Raw genomic sequence first — 16,832 nt, forward strand, 5'->3', positions numbered from 1 at the left:
AAGCTCTTGATTGGCTCAGGGCTGTTGCTATGACTTCTGTTCCAGACGCTTTGGCGTCTGCAAATTCTCACGTCTTCCGCAAAGCTATTCTTTCATCATGTGGCTGCCTAGTACCGCAAGTAACCTGTGTTGAAATGTAGTTTGAAAATTATTTTAAACAAGGCGTAGCTTCGTGGGGTCAAACCTCAGCACCTAATAGATCGAACAAACATCTAATCTTATCAAGATGAAGGTTGGTATTACGTAAATATGACTGTTTTTTGGGTTAGCAAAACATAATTGAGTTAAAAAATAATGAATATGTCTTCAATTAGCGAGCAACTTGCTAAAGGTAGTGCTGATCGGATAACGAAACTTTTTGAAAATTTTTGACAAGTTTGTAGTGGAACTGCTTTTTCATGTCAGCTTCTTGTAAAACGAATTAAGTGTATATTGCCTTACGCAGCTATTGTATGCGACCAATTCTTGTCACCCTGGAGTCTGCGTGTGCTCACCAATACGTATTTACTATTGGACACTTTTGCACATGTTGTACATGAAAAAAAGATGCCGTTACTTGCCTAACCTTCCTGACCGGATGTAATGATTTGTCATATGTTGTGTCTGTTGAAGTACCTTTATTTTGACTAAATTAGAAAATGGTCTTCAGCCAAATGTCCTGATTGTGTCCACAGAGCATTTTTACTCTCATAGACAATGCTTGGATGGGCTCGAAGTTATTGTACAAGTGGCAGAAATCCCTTGGAAATTATATAGCTGTTGCAGGGTGAGTGAAAATGAATACCACGTTAAATACAAAGTTTGACCTCACTCAACCCATGCACAATGTATACAACCCAACAGACAAGACAGCTCAGTGAAAATATTTGATCGCCATGGACACAAGTGGACTGAAATCAGCCTTCCAGGGTATGTGTCAGAGAATAGATGTTAAAATATGAGTCCAAAGATGTGTTTGAAATAATCCTTCGCTTTTTCATGTTCTCCTAGACGCTGTGTGGGAATGGACTGGGATAAGGATGGGGACATTTTGGCAGTGATAGCAGCAAAATCCAGCTCCATATACTTATGGGATGCCAGTATCAATAAAACTTCAAAGATAGATAGTGGAATGAGGTATACTTGCATTCAGTCTTGTGCAATTTAGATGAACTGTTTGAACAATGCTATGATGGCTGTATATAAGTACCATAACTACAATGTTATTCAGTAGTGAAAATACATTCTCCTATCTGGAAATTTATCTGGATTGTCACCAAAAGTAATGGTTTCTTCCTTGGTACACACGCCAACTTTCTACAAAGCTCCGTGGACATCTATTTGTGTAATCCTGGTTTATTTGTCCCACTGTTCACTGGTTATAGTTAAATTAGATGCTCTGAAAATGGGAATTAAGGCCACTAAATTAGTGGTGAAGATTGATTTTTTTTTACTGTATATTTAATATTAATTCAACATTTATTAGTCATATTTTCTATGTTGCTCAGACAAACAGACCCGTTTCAGAGGCGCAATGATTTCAAAAAAATATTTTCCCTGACAGAGATCACATTTCTCTCATTGTGTGGTCAAAAATGGGGCCCCTGCTGGCAGCCGGCACTGCCAAAGGAAACCTGTTGATCTACAATCAGCAGACCTCACACAAGATTCCAATTTTAGGTAAATGACATAACAAGCATGATCGTTTTCAGCATTTCTGCTCGGTTTATGTCATTCTTCTCTCACCTCTGTTGCCATGCATGGTAGGCAAACATACCAAGAAAATAACCTGTGGCTGCTGGAATGCTCAGAATTTACTGGCCCTTGGCTGCGATGACAACAATCTGAGCATTAGCAATCAAGAGGGGGACACAATCCGAGAGGTGGTCACATGGAAAACACAAAACACATTGCAGCATGCAGCTGCACACCTTTGCTGATATAAGGGTCACACATATCATTTACATTACTGGAGCTCTGTGTAAGGGAAATAGAAGTAACTATAAACAAGTATCATGACATCATAGCAAACACATGTGCCTACAATGTACTGAGCAGACATGTTTTTATTTTGTTACAGATAAAACTGCGTGGTGCACCTGCAGACATTTACTTTTCCATGATGAAGACTAGCGAAAGGAATTCCCAAGGAGAGAACACTGTGAGTTTCAGTGTGTTCTTTTTCAATGGCACTTTCAACAGTGGATTTTCTCTGGTTACTTTGGCTTCCTCCCACATTCCAAAAGCATGCTTCTCAAGTAGATTGACGATTCTAAATTGTCCTAAAAGTGTTAAGGTGAGCGTGAATGGTTCGAGAGGTTAAGCGGGGACAAAAATATGTATGGATGGTGAACTCATTAGGTCTACATCCCAATAAACTACTACCACTACAGTAAGCATACAGTTTAACTAATAACGGTCTGATTTCAATAAAGTGCATTTACAATGATTTCAGTTTAGGCAGACTTTCTGACATCACTTGCATTGTATTTTATCAGTGTACATAAAGTGTATTTATAGAATTGCATTGCAAATGCTTACTTACATGGCATTTGATTGTCTAGGTGAGTGTCTGCGTGGACAAGAAAATCTTGGTCCTTTTCAGCATCACCAACACCGAAGACTGGTATGAGCTGGCGTTTGAGGCGAGTTATGGGCGCATCGTCTCTTATCGCTGGTACGGCACACACGCACAACATTACATAAATGTCTTTGGGTATTTAAAAAAAAAGCACGATGATGTTGTTTTATTACTATTGTGGCAAAACGCACACATTGAATACAGTATTCTCTGGGATTTTCTTCCACTTTTATCAGGTTTGGTGATGGCTATATTCTCATTGGCTTCTCCCATGGGTACTTTGTGGTAATTTCCACTCATGTCAGAGAGATTGGGCATGAGCTCTGCCAGGCTCGCAACCATAAAGACAGTCTTAACAGTGTAGCCATCTCATCTGCATTAAACAAGGCTGCCTCTTGTGGGGACAACAGGTATGTATAACCTCTTAATGGAGGTTACGCTTCAGTGAGGTAGGATGAATCAAACTAAATCCCTGTGTACATTGCAGCATAAAGATCCATGATCTCGCTGACCTCAAATACATTAGCAACGTGATTCAGCTGGAGGATGAGACAAAAGGTGAGGAAGTTTCCTGCTATTACAGTAGTTTGAAATGTACCCTGCACGTCTCTCTCCGATGGCCTTCTCAAACTACCTGACTTTCTTCATTGTTCACAATTTTTTGGTTGTTGTCGCGCTGTCAGACTACCAGATAAATACCGTTCTATGTCTTGGACCGGGTGAAACGTTACACTACAAGTCTGTCACCGACCAGACACCGCTCAATTGTTGCTTGCTCCTGTCAAGATTCAGTCCATCGGCGCAGGTCTGACAGAGAGCCACTGTCAAAGTCAAGCAGCTGTCTAAGTCATGTTGATGGAGGCATTATGTGCATGTGTTTCCTGCACAGAAAAAGCAAAAAATTTATATTAGAAAAAGGTACTATGGATCCGTTCCTGCATGGTGGGGAGAGGGTAGTATGGACTGTCGATTTGCCAAAAAGAACTTCATAGTCACGGATTGGTTGAATGACACCACGCTTGCTAATGAGCTACTAGCTTGGCAATTAGCAAACGTAGCATGAGTTGAAATGCGATGTATACTTTCCAAGATTTCCCCTTTTGTTCAAGTTACTTTTTAAATACTGTACACCACATTGTGATTGTGTGCGCCACTTCCAGTCTGACATCATAAGTAGGAGGGCACTCTCTTCCTATTGGTTAACGCCAACAAATCAATCGAAGGACCTCGTAAGACATGTCACCCTATACGACAAGACGAACAAAAATTCTGACAGGCTAAATTTTCGTCGTCGTCGAGTATGTCACAATACACGGGCTCAGACGCGTCAAGACAACTCAAAATCAGCTACAAAGCACTACGTTTGTCTGCCACGCATCTGTCGGCTTGACTCGTACTATGTCGGCTCAGGTCTGGACCAGCTGAGTTGGACAGATGATGGCCAGCTGTTGGCAGTATCCACACAGAGGGGCACTCTTCATGTCTTCCTCACAAAGCTTCCTATTCTGGGGGACAGTTATGGAACCAGACTGGCTTACCTTACATCTCTGCTGGAGGTCACAGTGTCAAACTATGGGGTGAGGACTTGCATTTATTGGAACCCGAAAGACTCCTCACTGGACTCATTGTGTGCCTTAGTAACTCAGTTATTTTGCAGATACCTCCTGTGGCCATACAAGTGGAAGTAGAACCAACTTTTATTGCTGTGGGACCCTACCATGTTGCTGTTGGAATGAACAACAAAGCTTGGTTCTATGCACCACTTCTTGAACAAGAATCTGGTGTGTGTCATGTTTAACAATCGTCCATTACGTCAGATCACTTCACGCGGTTCGTTTTAATGGACTATTTTTGTTCAGCTTTTACCAAACTGAGGGAGATTGAGTACTTCGGGACAGTTGCCAACATGTGTCTTAATGCAAAATATGCCGCAGCTTTGTTTGATGGTAAAGTGCAACTGCACATGGTAAGTCACATTTACCGTATTTATGTTCTGTGTCCATTAGCTTATTAGTGAATTCCACACAAAACATATTTATGCTTGTTACCTTGTTTGATTTCGAGATCGATGGCAGTGAGCAGGAGGAGAGGAAGCAAATGAAGTTGTTCCCAGACGATGACAGAAAAGGTCGGATCCTTTGCCACGCTCTCACCGCTGACTTCCTCTACTATGGCACTGATGTAAGGCTCGGCAACAGCCAAAGCACTTGCTCATTTATCCATGTTTTAATGATCTGTATTTAGAAAAGAAATATGCAGAATTCCTGTTTCTCATTCCGTTCACTGGATTCCTGAGTTCCTTCTGTTGTTCTTCCAGTTAGGTAACGTTGTGTGTGTCCTGGTGGAAGATTGGGAAACTGTGAGCACTTACAGCCACACCGTGCCATTAAGTAAAGTTTTCCCAGATGTAAATGGCACACGGTTGATCTTTATTGATGACAAGAAGAGCGGCTTCCTGCTCACCCTTTCAAGTGTGAGTACATACAATGTGCACAATTGATACACTTATGGCCAACTGAAAACACAGCCAATTTGAGACCAAGATTCTTTAGATTGTACCTGTGGCTGATAAATCAACAATCTGATATCACTGCAGTACAACACAACATGAAACCCACGAATATATTAAATCACATTCAGGCAACAGTGTAAGACATGGCGAGTACCCCAACCTGTGTCTCCTGTGAGGGAGAAACCCAAAATTGCTACGAAAAAGCCTTCAGAGCAATATCTCCAGCGGGGCCAGAGAGAGGAAGCTCTCCAAAGACATTTGCGTAAGACATGGCGAGTACCCCAACCGGTGTCTTTTGTGAGGGAGAAACCCGAAATTGCTACGAAAAAGCCTTCAGAGCAATGTCTCCAGTGGGGCCAGAGAGAGGAAGCTCTCCAAAGACATTTGCTTTTTTTAAATCATTTTTGTGAGCATGTGGTCTTACTTTTTTACTACCTTAACCTGTAATCGAGATGAGCTGTTTGACATGAGGCGCAGGCGTTTGTACCTGATTTTCAAAGTAAATTTTTTTTTAAACTCTGATGTGTGACCTGGTATCAAATGTGCCATGGACTGGTACCAGTCGACGGCCTGCAGGTTGGGGCCCCCTGCTATACATTAATCTTCGGTGTAAATGTGAATGCAATAGGTTATTCTTCTCTTGCCAGCCAACTGGACCGGCTCACCGGTAGTCCAAGATATACCTTGCCCAAAGTCAGCAGGGATAGGCTCCAGCAACCCCAGGCATAAAAGAAAAGTCATGGATAGATAGTTTATATTTTGTTCACTTGACCTCCTCGACTCTCTCAGAATGAGATCTCTGCTCAAATTCTTGTGTTCGGTCATTACAGGCAGCAGACTTGTGCCTTGAGCTTCCAAACTTCTCCCCCACCATCACTGGAGTGCTGTGGGACAACTGGCACGCTGACAGAGTAGTTTTTGTAGCTTTCGATGATGACAAAGTCTACACCTACGCTGTGCATAAAACCACCATATATGGTAGGGAAACGCCAAACCCAAACTTCACAGGTGTCCTTTTTGATGTTATTTAAGTGTTAGCATCAGTAATGTTGTGGGCAATGGGATTCACAGTCATCCTGTGATTGATTGATGATGATCAGGACTGTTTCTTTAATCTATGTTTTCATGTCCCATCCTGATCATCTAGGCCCACGAGTGGTGTTAGTGGGGAGCACTCCTCTTCTCTCCTCCCAGAAACCTTTGCTGCTCTACAATGGGGTGCTAACATGCCAGACGGCGAGCGGCAAGATCAGTGAAGTGGCTCTGAGCACACATTCCTTCCTTGAACACTCAACAAGCACGCCGTCTGGGTCACAGCCAGAACTTTGCAAGCAGCTCACACAGGCCCTCCAGCTTAAAAGGTTAGCTCTACTGCTTTTGATTGGAGGGACTTGATTTCTTGGCAGTGTCAGTTTTTATTAATTTAGAAAATGGCTGGAGGCTTCAAATCTTGTCACCACTAGTCATCAGTTCACTGGTCACAAGTTTCCATGATTTTGTAGTTTCCGCAGAAATCCGGGATTCTGCGATCCCGAAATTTGCTGTCCGCAGAATTGAAAACAATCAGTGGAAATAAGGGCAAGGTGTAGAACATTACATTTACATGTTGTTTTCGGCCAGGCTGCTAGATACTGCAGTCGGGCAGGCCATGTTCACGCTCCAGGGCATGATGCCCAATTCAGATTTTTTTGTTGTTGTTAAATCTGCTATTTTTTTGTTTTCGTTGACAAAACAAATGCATCCTCTAATCTTAACACATCCGTGATGTGACATGCAAGCCCACAAAGCCCAACATTGAGTGACACACGCAAAAAGATGATGACTTGTGGCAGTATTTACGGAAGTAAATATGATCCAACGTGGAGGGGCTCTGTTTGATCATCTTATATCGACTGACGAGCGATGCGGGAGGTGGTGGAATTATTTGGGGGAAATGAGGCAACGCTTTCCTTTCTCTTCATTTCATGGAGACTTCCAGTAATAATGGAGCCGTCGACTAAAGATGAGGTCACGTCACTGCCGTGCGTAATAAATGAACTGTCTGTGCGGTTGAATTACATTTATTATCATACTGTATGCAGTATTGTTATATCAAGGTCAAGTGGTTTTGCAGATAACTTCCCAAAATAATTCTTCATTCATTAATACATTAATTTCCTTTATAACTAGTCATTTTCAATCTTTATTTTTTTTTTTAAAGGCCTATGGAAATTTCAAGCCGCGAAATCGAAATTTGTTCTCCACAGAATCAGAATTGTTCTCCACGGAATCAACATTTTTTCTCTGCAGATTCCTGGGGAGTTAATTTTGTTTCCACTTTCAGGGATTTGTTTCCAATTACAGCAAGAAGTCTCTCTGTCAACTCTGCTAACCATTTGCCATATTTTTTAGTTAGTGTGTCTGTGAAATCATTAAAAATTATTTTTCAATCCTTTGGTACAAGTAAATGGTCAGAATTTAAAATTTAAATCAATGCATAGGGCTAAAACATTGCAGTCTGTTGCTTTTCTACTTATTCAGCGAGCATTTATGATACTCTGCATTTGGTCAATTATGACACTGGTTCCTAATTGTTCCTTGTGTGTTAAAAAAAACACCCTCCATGGGGACTTGATTAGCGTTTTGTGGTTATACTTATATGTATTTGTCAAGTCTTTTTAGTCTCTTCATCTTAGTACAGCAGTGGGTGGTGTTCCATTTATGAAGGGCAGACAATTCTGACCTGTGTGCACATTTGTCACAAGGTTTTACGAAGCCTGGGATCTGTGCTTGACTGAAGGCAGTGAGGCTGACAAGGCAGAGATCGGTAAAGCCTGTCTGGTTCACATGGAAGTTGAGCTGGCCATCCACTTCTACCGCATGAGTGGCAATGTGGGAATGGTGATGTCACTGCAGGCCATCCAGGTACAGTTATGGCCGGTGGAGCTTTGGAGGGAAATGAGGCAACGCTTTCCTTTCTCTTCATTTCATGGAGACTTCCAGTAATAATGGAGCCGTCTACTAAAGATGAGGTCACGTCACTGCCGTGCGTAATAAATGAACTGTCTGTGCGGTTGAATTACATTTATTATCATACTGTATGCAGTATGCTTATATCAAGGTCAAGTGGTTTTGGTTTTGCAGATAACTTCCCAAAAGAATTCTTCATTCATTAATACATTAATTTGCTTTATAACTAGTCATTTTGAATCTTTATTTTTTTTTTTTAAAGGCCTATGGAAATTTCAAGCCGCGAAATCGAAATTTGTTCTCCACAGAATCAGAATTGTTCTCCACGGAATCAACATTTTTTCTCTGCAGATTCCTGGGGAGTTAATTTTGTTTCCACTTTCAGGGATTTGTTTCCAATTACAGCAAGAAGTCTCTCTGTCAACTCTGCTAACCATTTGCCATATTTTTTAGTTAGTGTGTCTGTGAAATCATTAAAAATTATTTTTCAATCCTTTGGTACAAGTAAATGGTCAGAATTTAAAATTTAAATCAATGCATAGGGCTAAAACATTGCAGTCTGTTGCTTTTCTACTTATTCAGCGAGCATTTATGATACTCTGCATTTGGTCAATTATGACACTGGTTCCTAATTGTTCCTTGTGTGTTAAAAAAAAACACCCTCCATGGGGACTTGATTAGCGTTTTGTGGTTATACTTATATGTATTTGTCAAGTCTTTTTAGTCTCTTCATCTTAGTACAGCAGTGGGTGGTGTTCCATTTATGAAGGGCAGACAATTCTGACCTGTGTGCACATTTGTCACAAGGTTTTACGAAGCCTGGGATCTGTGCTTGACTGAAGGCAGTGAGGCTGACAAGGCAGAGATTGGTAAAGCCTGTCTGGTTCACATGGAAGTTGAGCTGGCCATCCACTTCTACCGCATGAGTGGCAATGTGGGAATGGTGATGTCACTGCAGGCCATCCAGGTACAGTTATGGCCGGTGGAGCTTTGGACATTGCTTGCCAAATAGCTTTGCCTTTTCGAACAAATGAAACATGAAGTTCGTGAATGCAAGAAGAAACACTAAACTTTTTTTTTTTTCATTCATAGGGCATTGAGGATTATAACTTACTTGCAGGCCACTTGGCCATGTTCCTGGAGGACTTCTGTCTTGCTCAGGACCTCTATTTGGCCTCAAGCTGCCCCATAGCTGCCCTGGAGGTCAGATACATACAGTAGATATATACATGCATACACACACACATATGTACATATATACTGGACATAGTTTTGGGGCTTCAGCATTGTAAACTAACAAGTTGTTGTACGTTAATTGTCTTTATTGTTCAGATGAGGAGAGACCTGCTGCACTGGGACAGCGCTCTGAAGTTAGCTAAGGGGTTAGCAGAAGACCAGATACCATTTCTCTCCAAAGAATATGCCGTTCATCTGGAGTTTATGTAATTATACACACCCAGAAACAATCCTCATCCTGCTATGATCTTGAATGTTAGATCTGATGCATCATCTGGTTCTCTCTCTCTCTCTCTCTCTCTCTCTCTCTCTCTCTCTCTCTCTCTCTCTCTCTCTCTCTCTCTCTCTCTCTCTCTCTCTCTCTCTCTCTCTCTCTCTCTCTCTCTCTCTCTCTCTCTCTCTCTCTCTCTCTCTCTCTCTCTCTCTCTCTCTCTCTCTCTCTCTCTCTCTCTCTCTGTGTAGTGGAGACTACATGAATGCTCTGGCACATTATGAGAAAGGAATGACTCATAATAATAAAGTAAGTGCAACAGTTTCAATTTTTGCATTTTGACGTCATAATGAAGTGTTAAGTGAATGCTTCTGCATGCGAGTCAAAAATGGGAACAACTTTCAGTGTAATGCAGCACAACAATTTAATCACAATCATGAACAGATTGTGAAATTAATACCCCTCAGACCATATGAATCAAAAATTAGTAAATCAGTACTATCATCCTTGGAAAGGCACAATCATATGGTCCCACGGAAACGCACTGATTTTCTAAAGTCAAGAGTATCATATGATGAGGCACAAACATTGTCTAGTTTGAATAAGGATGACACTGTCATACTGTTGTTGTTTTTTTATCAATGTTGTTTCCTTTTTTACTCTACTGTTTTCTTACTATCCCTTGGGTTGCAGTTCCAGGAGCATGATGAGGTATGCCAGGCAGGTGTAGCCAGAATGTCCATTCGGATGGGTGACATAAGGAGAGGAGTGGCACAGGCTATTCAGCACCCAAGTAGAGTCCTGAAGAAAGAATGCGCAGCCATACTGGAAAGCATGAAGGTAAGTGTTTAGTTTTAGTGCCCTTTATGTATCTAAATTCCTGTACGGTATGATGGATGTGTGTATGTATTTGATTTTTTTTGTTTTATATTGCAGCAATTCTCAGAAGCTGCACAGCTCTATGAAAAAGGACAGTGCTATGACAAGGCAGCATCGGTTTATATTCGCTGCAAAAACTGGTGAGACAAATCCCGAAAATAGCAGCGCTCATATCCTGAATGGTCTCAAGTTGTCGACAGTGAAACAACTCCTTTTTCAGGGTAAAGGTGGGGGAGTTACTGCCTAATGTCACCTCTTCCAAGATTCACCTGCAGTATGCTAAAGCCAAAGAGGCGGATGGCAAGTAGGTTCCATTTGGCGTCTCCATTGAGCTCAGGAATCGTTAAAAAAAAAAAAAAAAAAAAAACGGGGTAATGGTTCTGTGTTCTTCAGTTATAAGGAGGCAGCACAAGCCTATGGGAGCGCAAAAGACTGGGACAATGTAACTCGCGTGCTGCTGGATCACCTGAAAAACCCAGAAGGAGCTGTTCGCATTGTCAGAGAGACGCAAAGCATTGAAGGAGCGAAAATGGTGGCCAGGTGAGACAAAATGTCTGCCTTGACAAAAAGTTAATGCTCAGTTTTAACAAGATGTTAATTATTGTGGTTGCAGTTGGTGTATAACTGCATCGTAATCTACTGAGAGACGTTCAGTGAATTATTAGATCCAATATTGATTTTCTGGAATATTAGAAACACAGACCCCTAAACAGACAGTTTTTATATCGGAGCTCATTTGACTGTGCAAGGGCATCGAGTCATCAAGTGGCTGCACATGCAAATTACCACACACAGCAACATTGGTTGTATGTATACATATTTCTTGTTTAAAAAAATACATGCAAGATATGCTTTTCATTCATTCATTCTGCTCTTTTGTGTCATTGTAACAGCTCATATGATGGGTTTGTGTCCTTTGCAGATTCTTCTTGTCGTTAAATGACTACGGCTCGGCCATCCACTTCCTGGTGCTGTCACAGTGCAACGATGAAGCCTTCCAGTTAGCACAGCAGCACAGACAGATGGAGGTCTACGCGGATATCATCGGTCTGTGACTGTCACCTCTCGTTAAGTTGAAATGCTGCAATTGGGTTCATTGCTTTGCACCATGCACTTTACCGCTTTGTGCGCGTTTACCAGGCTCTGACGCAACACTGGAGGATTATCAGAGCATCGCTCTCTACTTTGAGGCAGAGAAGAACCACCTGCAAGCTGGCAAATTCTTTCAAAAATGTGGACAATACAACAGGGTAGGACGTCACCTTTATGTTTTTTAAGTACACTCTTACGTTACCGTACATTCTAAAACCCTGAAATGATTTACTGACAAATGCACTGACTTATTGTGAAATGTGGACCTGCTTAGTTGAAGCCACAGCTGATGATATACTTGCAGCTGCCGTGACTTATTCTGTTGAATGAATGGCAACAGATGGATGCCTGGTTAATTGTATCTTCTGCCATCTAGTGGAAGACTGTTTAGAATCACTGGCATAGATGGATGACCAATCATACATTATTGTCGTAAATAAATAACGATTGAAGATATTGAAAATAATTTCTGACCAATTGAGTACATTTAGATAATTATCCGCGCTAATCACTCAGCTACAGCATCAGCCCAACTCGGGAACGACCTCCAAGTGGTGTTGGGCGTGCCTTCAGGCTACGAACAGGTCCCAGTCAACAGCCGACAACTGGGTCTGCAGGAGCCGCTTTGGGGCCCAGTTGGAGGTTGCTCAACAGCAACACCTACAGCATCAACCTCTCTTGTTCTCTTCCTCAGGCGCTGAAGCACTTTCTGAAGTGTCCTAATACGGAAGACAGCCTGGCTCTGGACATGGCCATTGAGACAGTGAGCGATCAGTGTGTCCGGTGCAAAAATCACTGTCAGCCGCGTTCAAAATTCATGTGTTTTATGTGTGTTTACCAACAGGTGGGCCAAGCCAAAGACAGCTCCCTGACTAATCTACTAATAGAATACCTTATGGGGGAGAGCGATGGCATCCCAAAGGTGATGATTATACGGTGTTATGTGTCATCCCCTTTTTACATTTTATCGTGACAGTTCCAGCCGAAACTGTTTCCATATAACCCTCTCCGTTCGGTGAGATACAACACAATGCCTTTACAAAATAAAAAGATTTTAGTTACTGCAATTATACAGCAACTATAACGCAATTCAGAAAAATTACTGGTGTTTGCTGTTGAGCATAGAAACAACTATTAGAAAATAGTCTCAACGGTGTCTGAAAGTTTTAAAAACGTTTTAACTGTTTCTGGTTTGGATTTTTAGGATGCGAAGTACCTGTTCCGACTCTACATGGCACTGCAGCAGTACAGGGAAGCCGCTCGCACTGCCATCATCATCGCTAGGGAAGAGCAGAATGCTGGTATGATCCCCTCTATCCCAAAAGCCGTTTACCTACCATTGCAGCATAATAAATGTGATACAACCACTCTACTCTGAACTGATTTGCAGCTGTGTTCCTTGTGTGTGTTTTCTACCAGGTAACTACCGTAGCTCCCACAATGTGCTGTTCAGCATGTACACACAACTGCAGGCCCACAAGATAAAGATTCCTGCAGAAATGGCCACTAACCTGATGATCCTGCACTCTTACCTGCTGGGAAAAGTGAGTGCTGATAAAACAAATACCTTTGTTTGTCATGAATGTAAAATGGACAGCCAAACAAAAACAATGAAATACTTTTAGTGGAATAGGTTTATTGGAAACATACCTGACTCAGGGTTATTTTTGCCTTTGCCTTTAATTTTAAAATCCTGTCTCTCATGAAAAAAAAAAAACAAACAAACTTATATGATCACAACATATCAAAATAGAGGATATTGGATAGAGATCCGTTGCACTAATAAAATGAGCTTCAGTTTGTAATAATTGGGTAAGGATTAAGGATTTTATGACACTTTACATATGGTGAATTGGCTCAAATTGACATGTCGAACAATCAGTCCCATTTAATATGAGTTTGAATATGATTTTCCCAATTATTAAAGACATTATATTTTTGTTCCTGCCGCAAGTCTAGCGAAAAGCCTGATCTAACTGTGCCCATGGGTGGAGTTGTCTTTCTTTTGGTTATTTTCGTAGACGCACACAGTTAGAAACGAGTAGTTGCACCGGTGTGGGTATGAACGCAGCCGACTTGCTTCCCAGCCAATGGAAGCCACCCCTCTCATTCCCTTTAAATTAGGTGCAAGAGAGGTGCACGGCCTACAGAGCGAAAGCATAAACTGACTCGCTGGAGTCCATGCAGGAAAGCGATGCGCGCAAAGTATGTATATAAAGAAGACCAAGAAGATCTTCACTTGAAAAATTTCCAAACACATTCAAAGAGGCTTGCACCTGGAGGAAAATCAAGATGCGCCGGTTTTTATGCTTGAGTACAGGTGATCTGCCTACAAAAATAGAGCTCTATCTCAGTTTTTTTCTTTTTTATTAATTGACTCCAGGTTGAACAGGTTGTGGATCACATTACTGGTGGATTTTCATTTTTAATCATTTAACTTGCTCTCATTTTTTTCCATACCATTATAACCTGTCAGAACAGGGGCGTGTAGGCTTTTTATAACCACTGTATAAATAAATAAAACATAGCTCTGTATAAATATTAAGAGGAGGCATATTCTGCATTTAATGATCCAAAGCACGCCAGCAAGTCAACTTATGAATGGCATCAAAAATTTAATAAAGGCTTTGGTGTAGCCTAGTCAAAGTCTGGACTTGATTCAGATTGAAATGATGTGCAAGGCCATTCATGCTCAAAAACCTCCAATATTGCTGGATTAATGCAATTCAGCAAGGAAGAGTGGGCCAAAATATCTCCACGGAGATGTGAAAGACTCATTGACAGGAATAGAAATTTCCCTGATCGATTGATTTCAGTTGAAGCTGCTGAGGATGGCCTAACCAGTTATTAAGTTTATTTTTTTTTCCACACAGGGCATATTAAATACTATTACATCGCTATACCCTAGCCAAGAGAAAGATGAGTCAAATGCTGTTTCACACTGTGCAATAACAATAAAGATTGTTGTAAATAAGATTTAAAAAAAAAACTTTCCATACAGGTTCATATCAAGAGGAGAGACCACCTTAAAGGGGCACGTATGCTCATTCGTGTCAGCAAAAATATCAGCAAGTTTCCTGCACGTAAGTCATTCGACAACAATGCAGCTATTATTCCTCGTGTGTTTTTACATACTTGGCCAATAAAGATGATTCTGATTCGGAGCTATTCATCCCATTTTATCGTCGGTGTCCCGGGTGAGCTGGAGCCAATTCCATTCACACTTGCAGTCACACCTTGACATAATTTCAAATTTTCAATGAGCCTAATATAGAAAAAGACATTTTTTTGAACAAGGTCTCACTTTGTGTGTTGTGTTGCTGCAGATGTTGTGCCCATTTTGACATCGGCGGTCATTGAATGTCACCGAGCCGGATTGAAAAACTCCGCCTTTGGTTTTGCCGCCATGCTCATGCGGCCTGAGTACCGAAACGAGATACACCAGAACTACAGGAAGAAGATTGAGGCTATGGTTCGGTGAGCAACCAGCATGACACACTCTCCTGGCGTCAACTGACTTTACATACCACACACAGTCACACATGTGCTCAAATGAAAGTTGACTATTCAATGTTGTCTTTCTTTTTGAAAATTGTTCTGCCTTTGTCAAAAGGATGAGGAAACTGTAATTTATGAACTTCACCACTAGATAGAGCAGCTACACTGTAACTCAGGTATCACCAATGTGGTGCAAACAGGCACCAGGTAGACCCCTTGAGTAGCAGCCCATGTTCCTGTTCTAAAAATCAGTGCCACGCTTTGAATTGTATATTATGAATAATAGCCTTTACATACATTTTACATCAGCATCATAACTATTATTATCTTATGTACGTCACCGGGACCATGTGTCTGTTTTAGAAACCAAACGCATCCCTTGAGCACAAACATTTGCTCGCCCTTGCTCAAACTCCATGAGAATCCCCAAGAAAATCTGAATGTTCAGCGGTATACACTGTACATCATGTGGTCATCTATGATCTGTTCATTTGATACCCGACTTTCATGTTGTTAGGCGTCCAGATACATCAGAGTTGGAAGAGGAAACTACCCCGTGTCCTTACTGTGGCTTTCAGCTTCCGCAGAATGAACTGCTGTGCATCTCGTGCAAGAACAACCTCCCCTATTGCATTGCCACAGTGAGTGCGCTCGACCACTCATTGGGGCTGGCTGATCAAACACTTGACAATTTCCTCCTGGAAAATCACATTTAGTTTCTTTTGTCTTGCTTTATCACCACAACGATAGGGTCGTCATATGCTGAAAGAAGACTGGTCTGTGTGTCCTCATTGCGAATTTCCTGCACTCTACTCGCAGTTCATCCTGTAAGCGACACACAGTTATTTGGAATGCTATAGTTTTGACACAGTCACACTTTGGTGAAACAAAATGCATCCACAATTTATTATGACTACCGGTTTCTCAGTATCGATTGAAAGACACGAGCTTTGGATGAATTTATTTGAAAAAAGGTGACTTTTGATTTCAGGTTACTGGAGACTGAGACAGTGTGTCCGATGTGCTCAGAGACTCTGAGTGCCCAGCAAGTGAAGAAGATCAAAGATTGTTCCAAACACTTGCAGACTGATCAAGTGGATCAGTGAAGGTGACAGTGAAAGTTGAACATGTACATTTGCCCTCTTTTCTTCAGCTTGCAGTTTTAACAGAATTCAAATGAACTTTTGTGAAATTTTAATCCTCTGCTGAAGCCACTCTTTTGACTCAGATGTAGAGCACACTGACTGCTGTTTATATTGTCATAACTTTTTGGTTCATCTGATTTATTTAATTGTTAATGTAGTACAGTATTCAATTTACATGAATGGGCAAATAGAGTAATTTTAAACTTTGTAAAATAAACCAATACAGCTATCTACAAATATGCTTAGAAGCTCACTAATGGACTAGATGCTTAGCTCACTAATGGGCATAAAGTACAGGATGTCATCCATGCGCATATCCTATGTAATGGTGGTTCACTATACTGTATAGTACAATTTCAGTACACAATTTGATTAGTTTTCAATATGGAGATTGTAGTAACTAGACACTCTCCTCTAAAACTCTCACTGTTTTTGTCCAACAGCCAAAGGATAAATAGTTTGAGCACATTTAATGATCAAGCATGTTGTCATAGAAAAGTACAAATTTTATTTTTATTCTTTGTACAAAGGACTGTTTACCCAAGTTTTTTAAACAAAAATATAACAGCTTCTCATTGACATGGACTGAAAAAAATGAGACAAAATATAAAACGCCAACAAATGTAAAGACAGAAAAGCAGATGACATCGAACAAAAAAAAAATTGTCATTGTAAAAAGTGTACTTTAAAAAAAAAAGAAAAATGGAACTTCCTCATCATTGTTTCAGGCAGTAGAGGACAGCAAGTGCT

At 41.0% G+C, this 16,832-nt stretch overlaps 1 protein-coding gene across 1 annotated transcript; it reads left to right on the top strand.

The window, feature by feature from the left end:
• Positions 1–16,768, top strand: wdr19 (WD repeat domain 19). The gene is made up of 36 exons (XM_019889198.1): positions 1–232; positions 675–766; positions 844–909; positions 991–1,116; positions 1,544–1,659; positions 1,747–1,862; positions 2,060–2,140; positions 2,544–2,656; positions 2,797–2,970; positions 3,048–3,118; positions 3,971–4,137; positions 4,218–4,341; positions 4,420–4,526; positions 4,625–4,741; positions 4,878–5,033; positions 5,903–6,050; positions 6,220–6,433; positions 7,817–7,976; positions 9,114–9,224; positions 9,354–9,463; positions 9,720–9,777; positions 10,162–10,308; positions 10,405–10,487; positions 10,568–10,651; positions 10,741–10,887; positions 11,270–11,394; positions 11,488–11,597; positions 12,134–12,202; positions 12,284–12,361; positions 12,644–12,740; positions 12,859–12,983; positions 14,441–14,522; positions 14,766–14,916; positions 15,455–15,578; positions 15,688–15,764; positions 15,929–16,768. Exons 1-36 carry the CDS (start codon positions 227–229, stop codon positions 16,041–16,043), a joined length of 4,047 nt encoding a protein of 1,348 aa, XP_019744757.1. The 5' UTR covers positions 1–226; the 3' UTR covers positions 16,044–16,768.
• Positions 16,769–16,832: the final 64 nt, after the last annotated feature.

This window comes from Hippocampus comes, unplaced genomic scaffold, assembly GCF_001891065.2.
Source record: "Hippocampus comes isolate QL1 unplaced genomic scaffold, H_comes_QL1_v1.1 scaffold86, whole genome shotgun sequence".
Taxonomy (NCBI): Eukaryota; Metazoa; Chordata; class Actinopteri; order Syngnathiformes; family Syngnathidae; genus Hippocampus; species Hippocampus comes.

What these genes read in the sequence shown, in the direction of transcription:
- wdr19 (XM_019889198.1), top strand. An exon ending in ATTCCCAAGGAGAGAACACT is followed by an intron (nt 2,141 to 2,543) that starts GTGAGTTTCAGT and finishes TTGATTGTCTAG; the next exon opens with GTGAGTGTCTGCGTGGACAA. An exon ending in TCCTGCTCACCCTTTCAAGT is followed by an intron (nt 5,034 to 5,902) that starts GTGAGTACATAC and finishes CGGTCATTACAG; the next exon opens with GCAGCAGACTTGTGCCTTGA.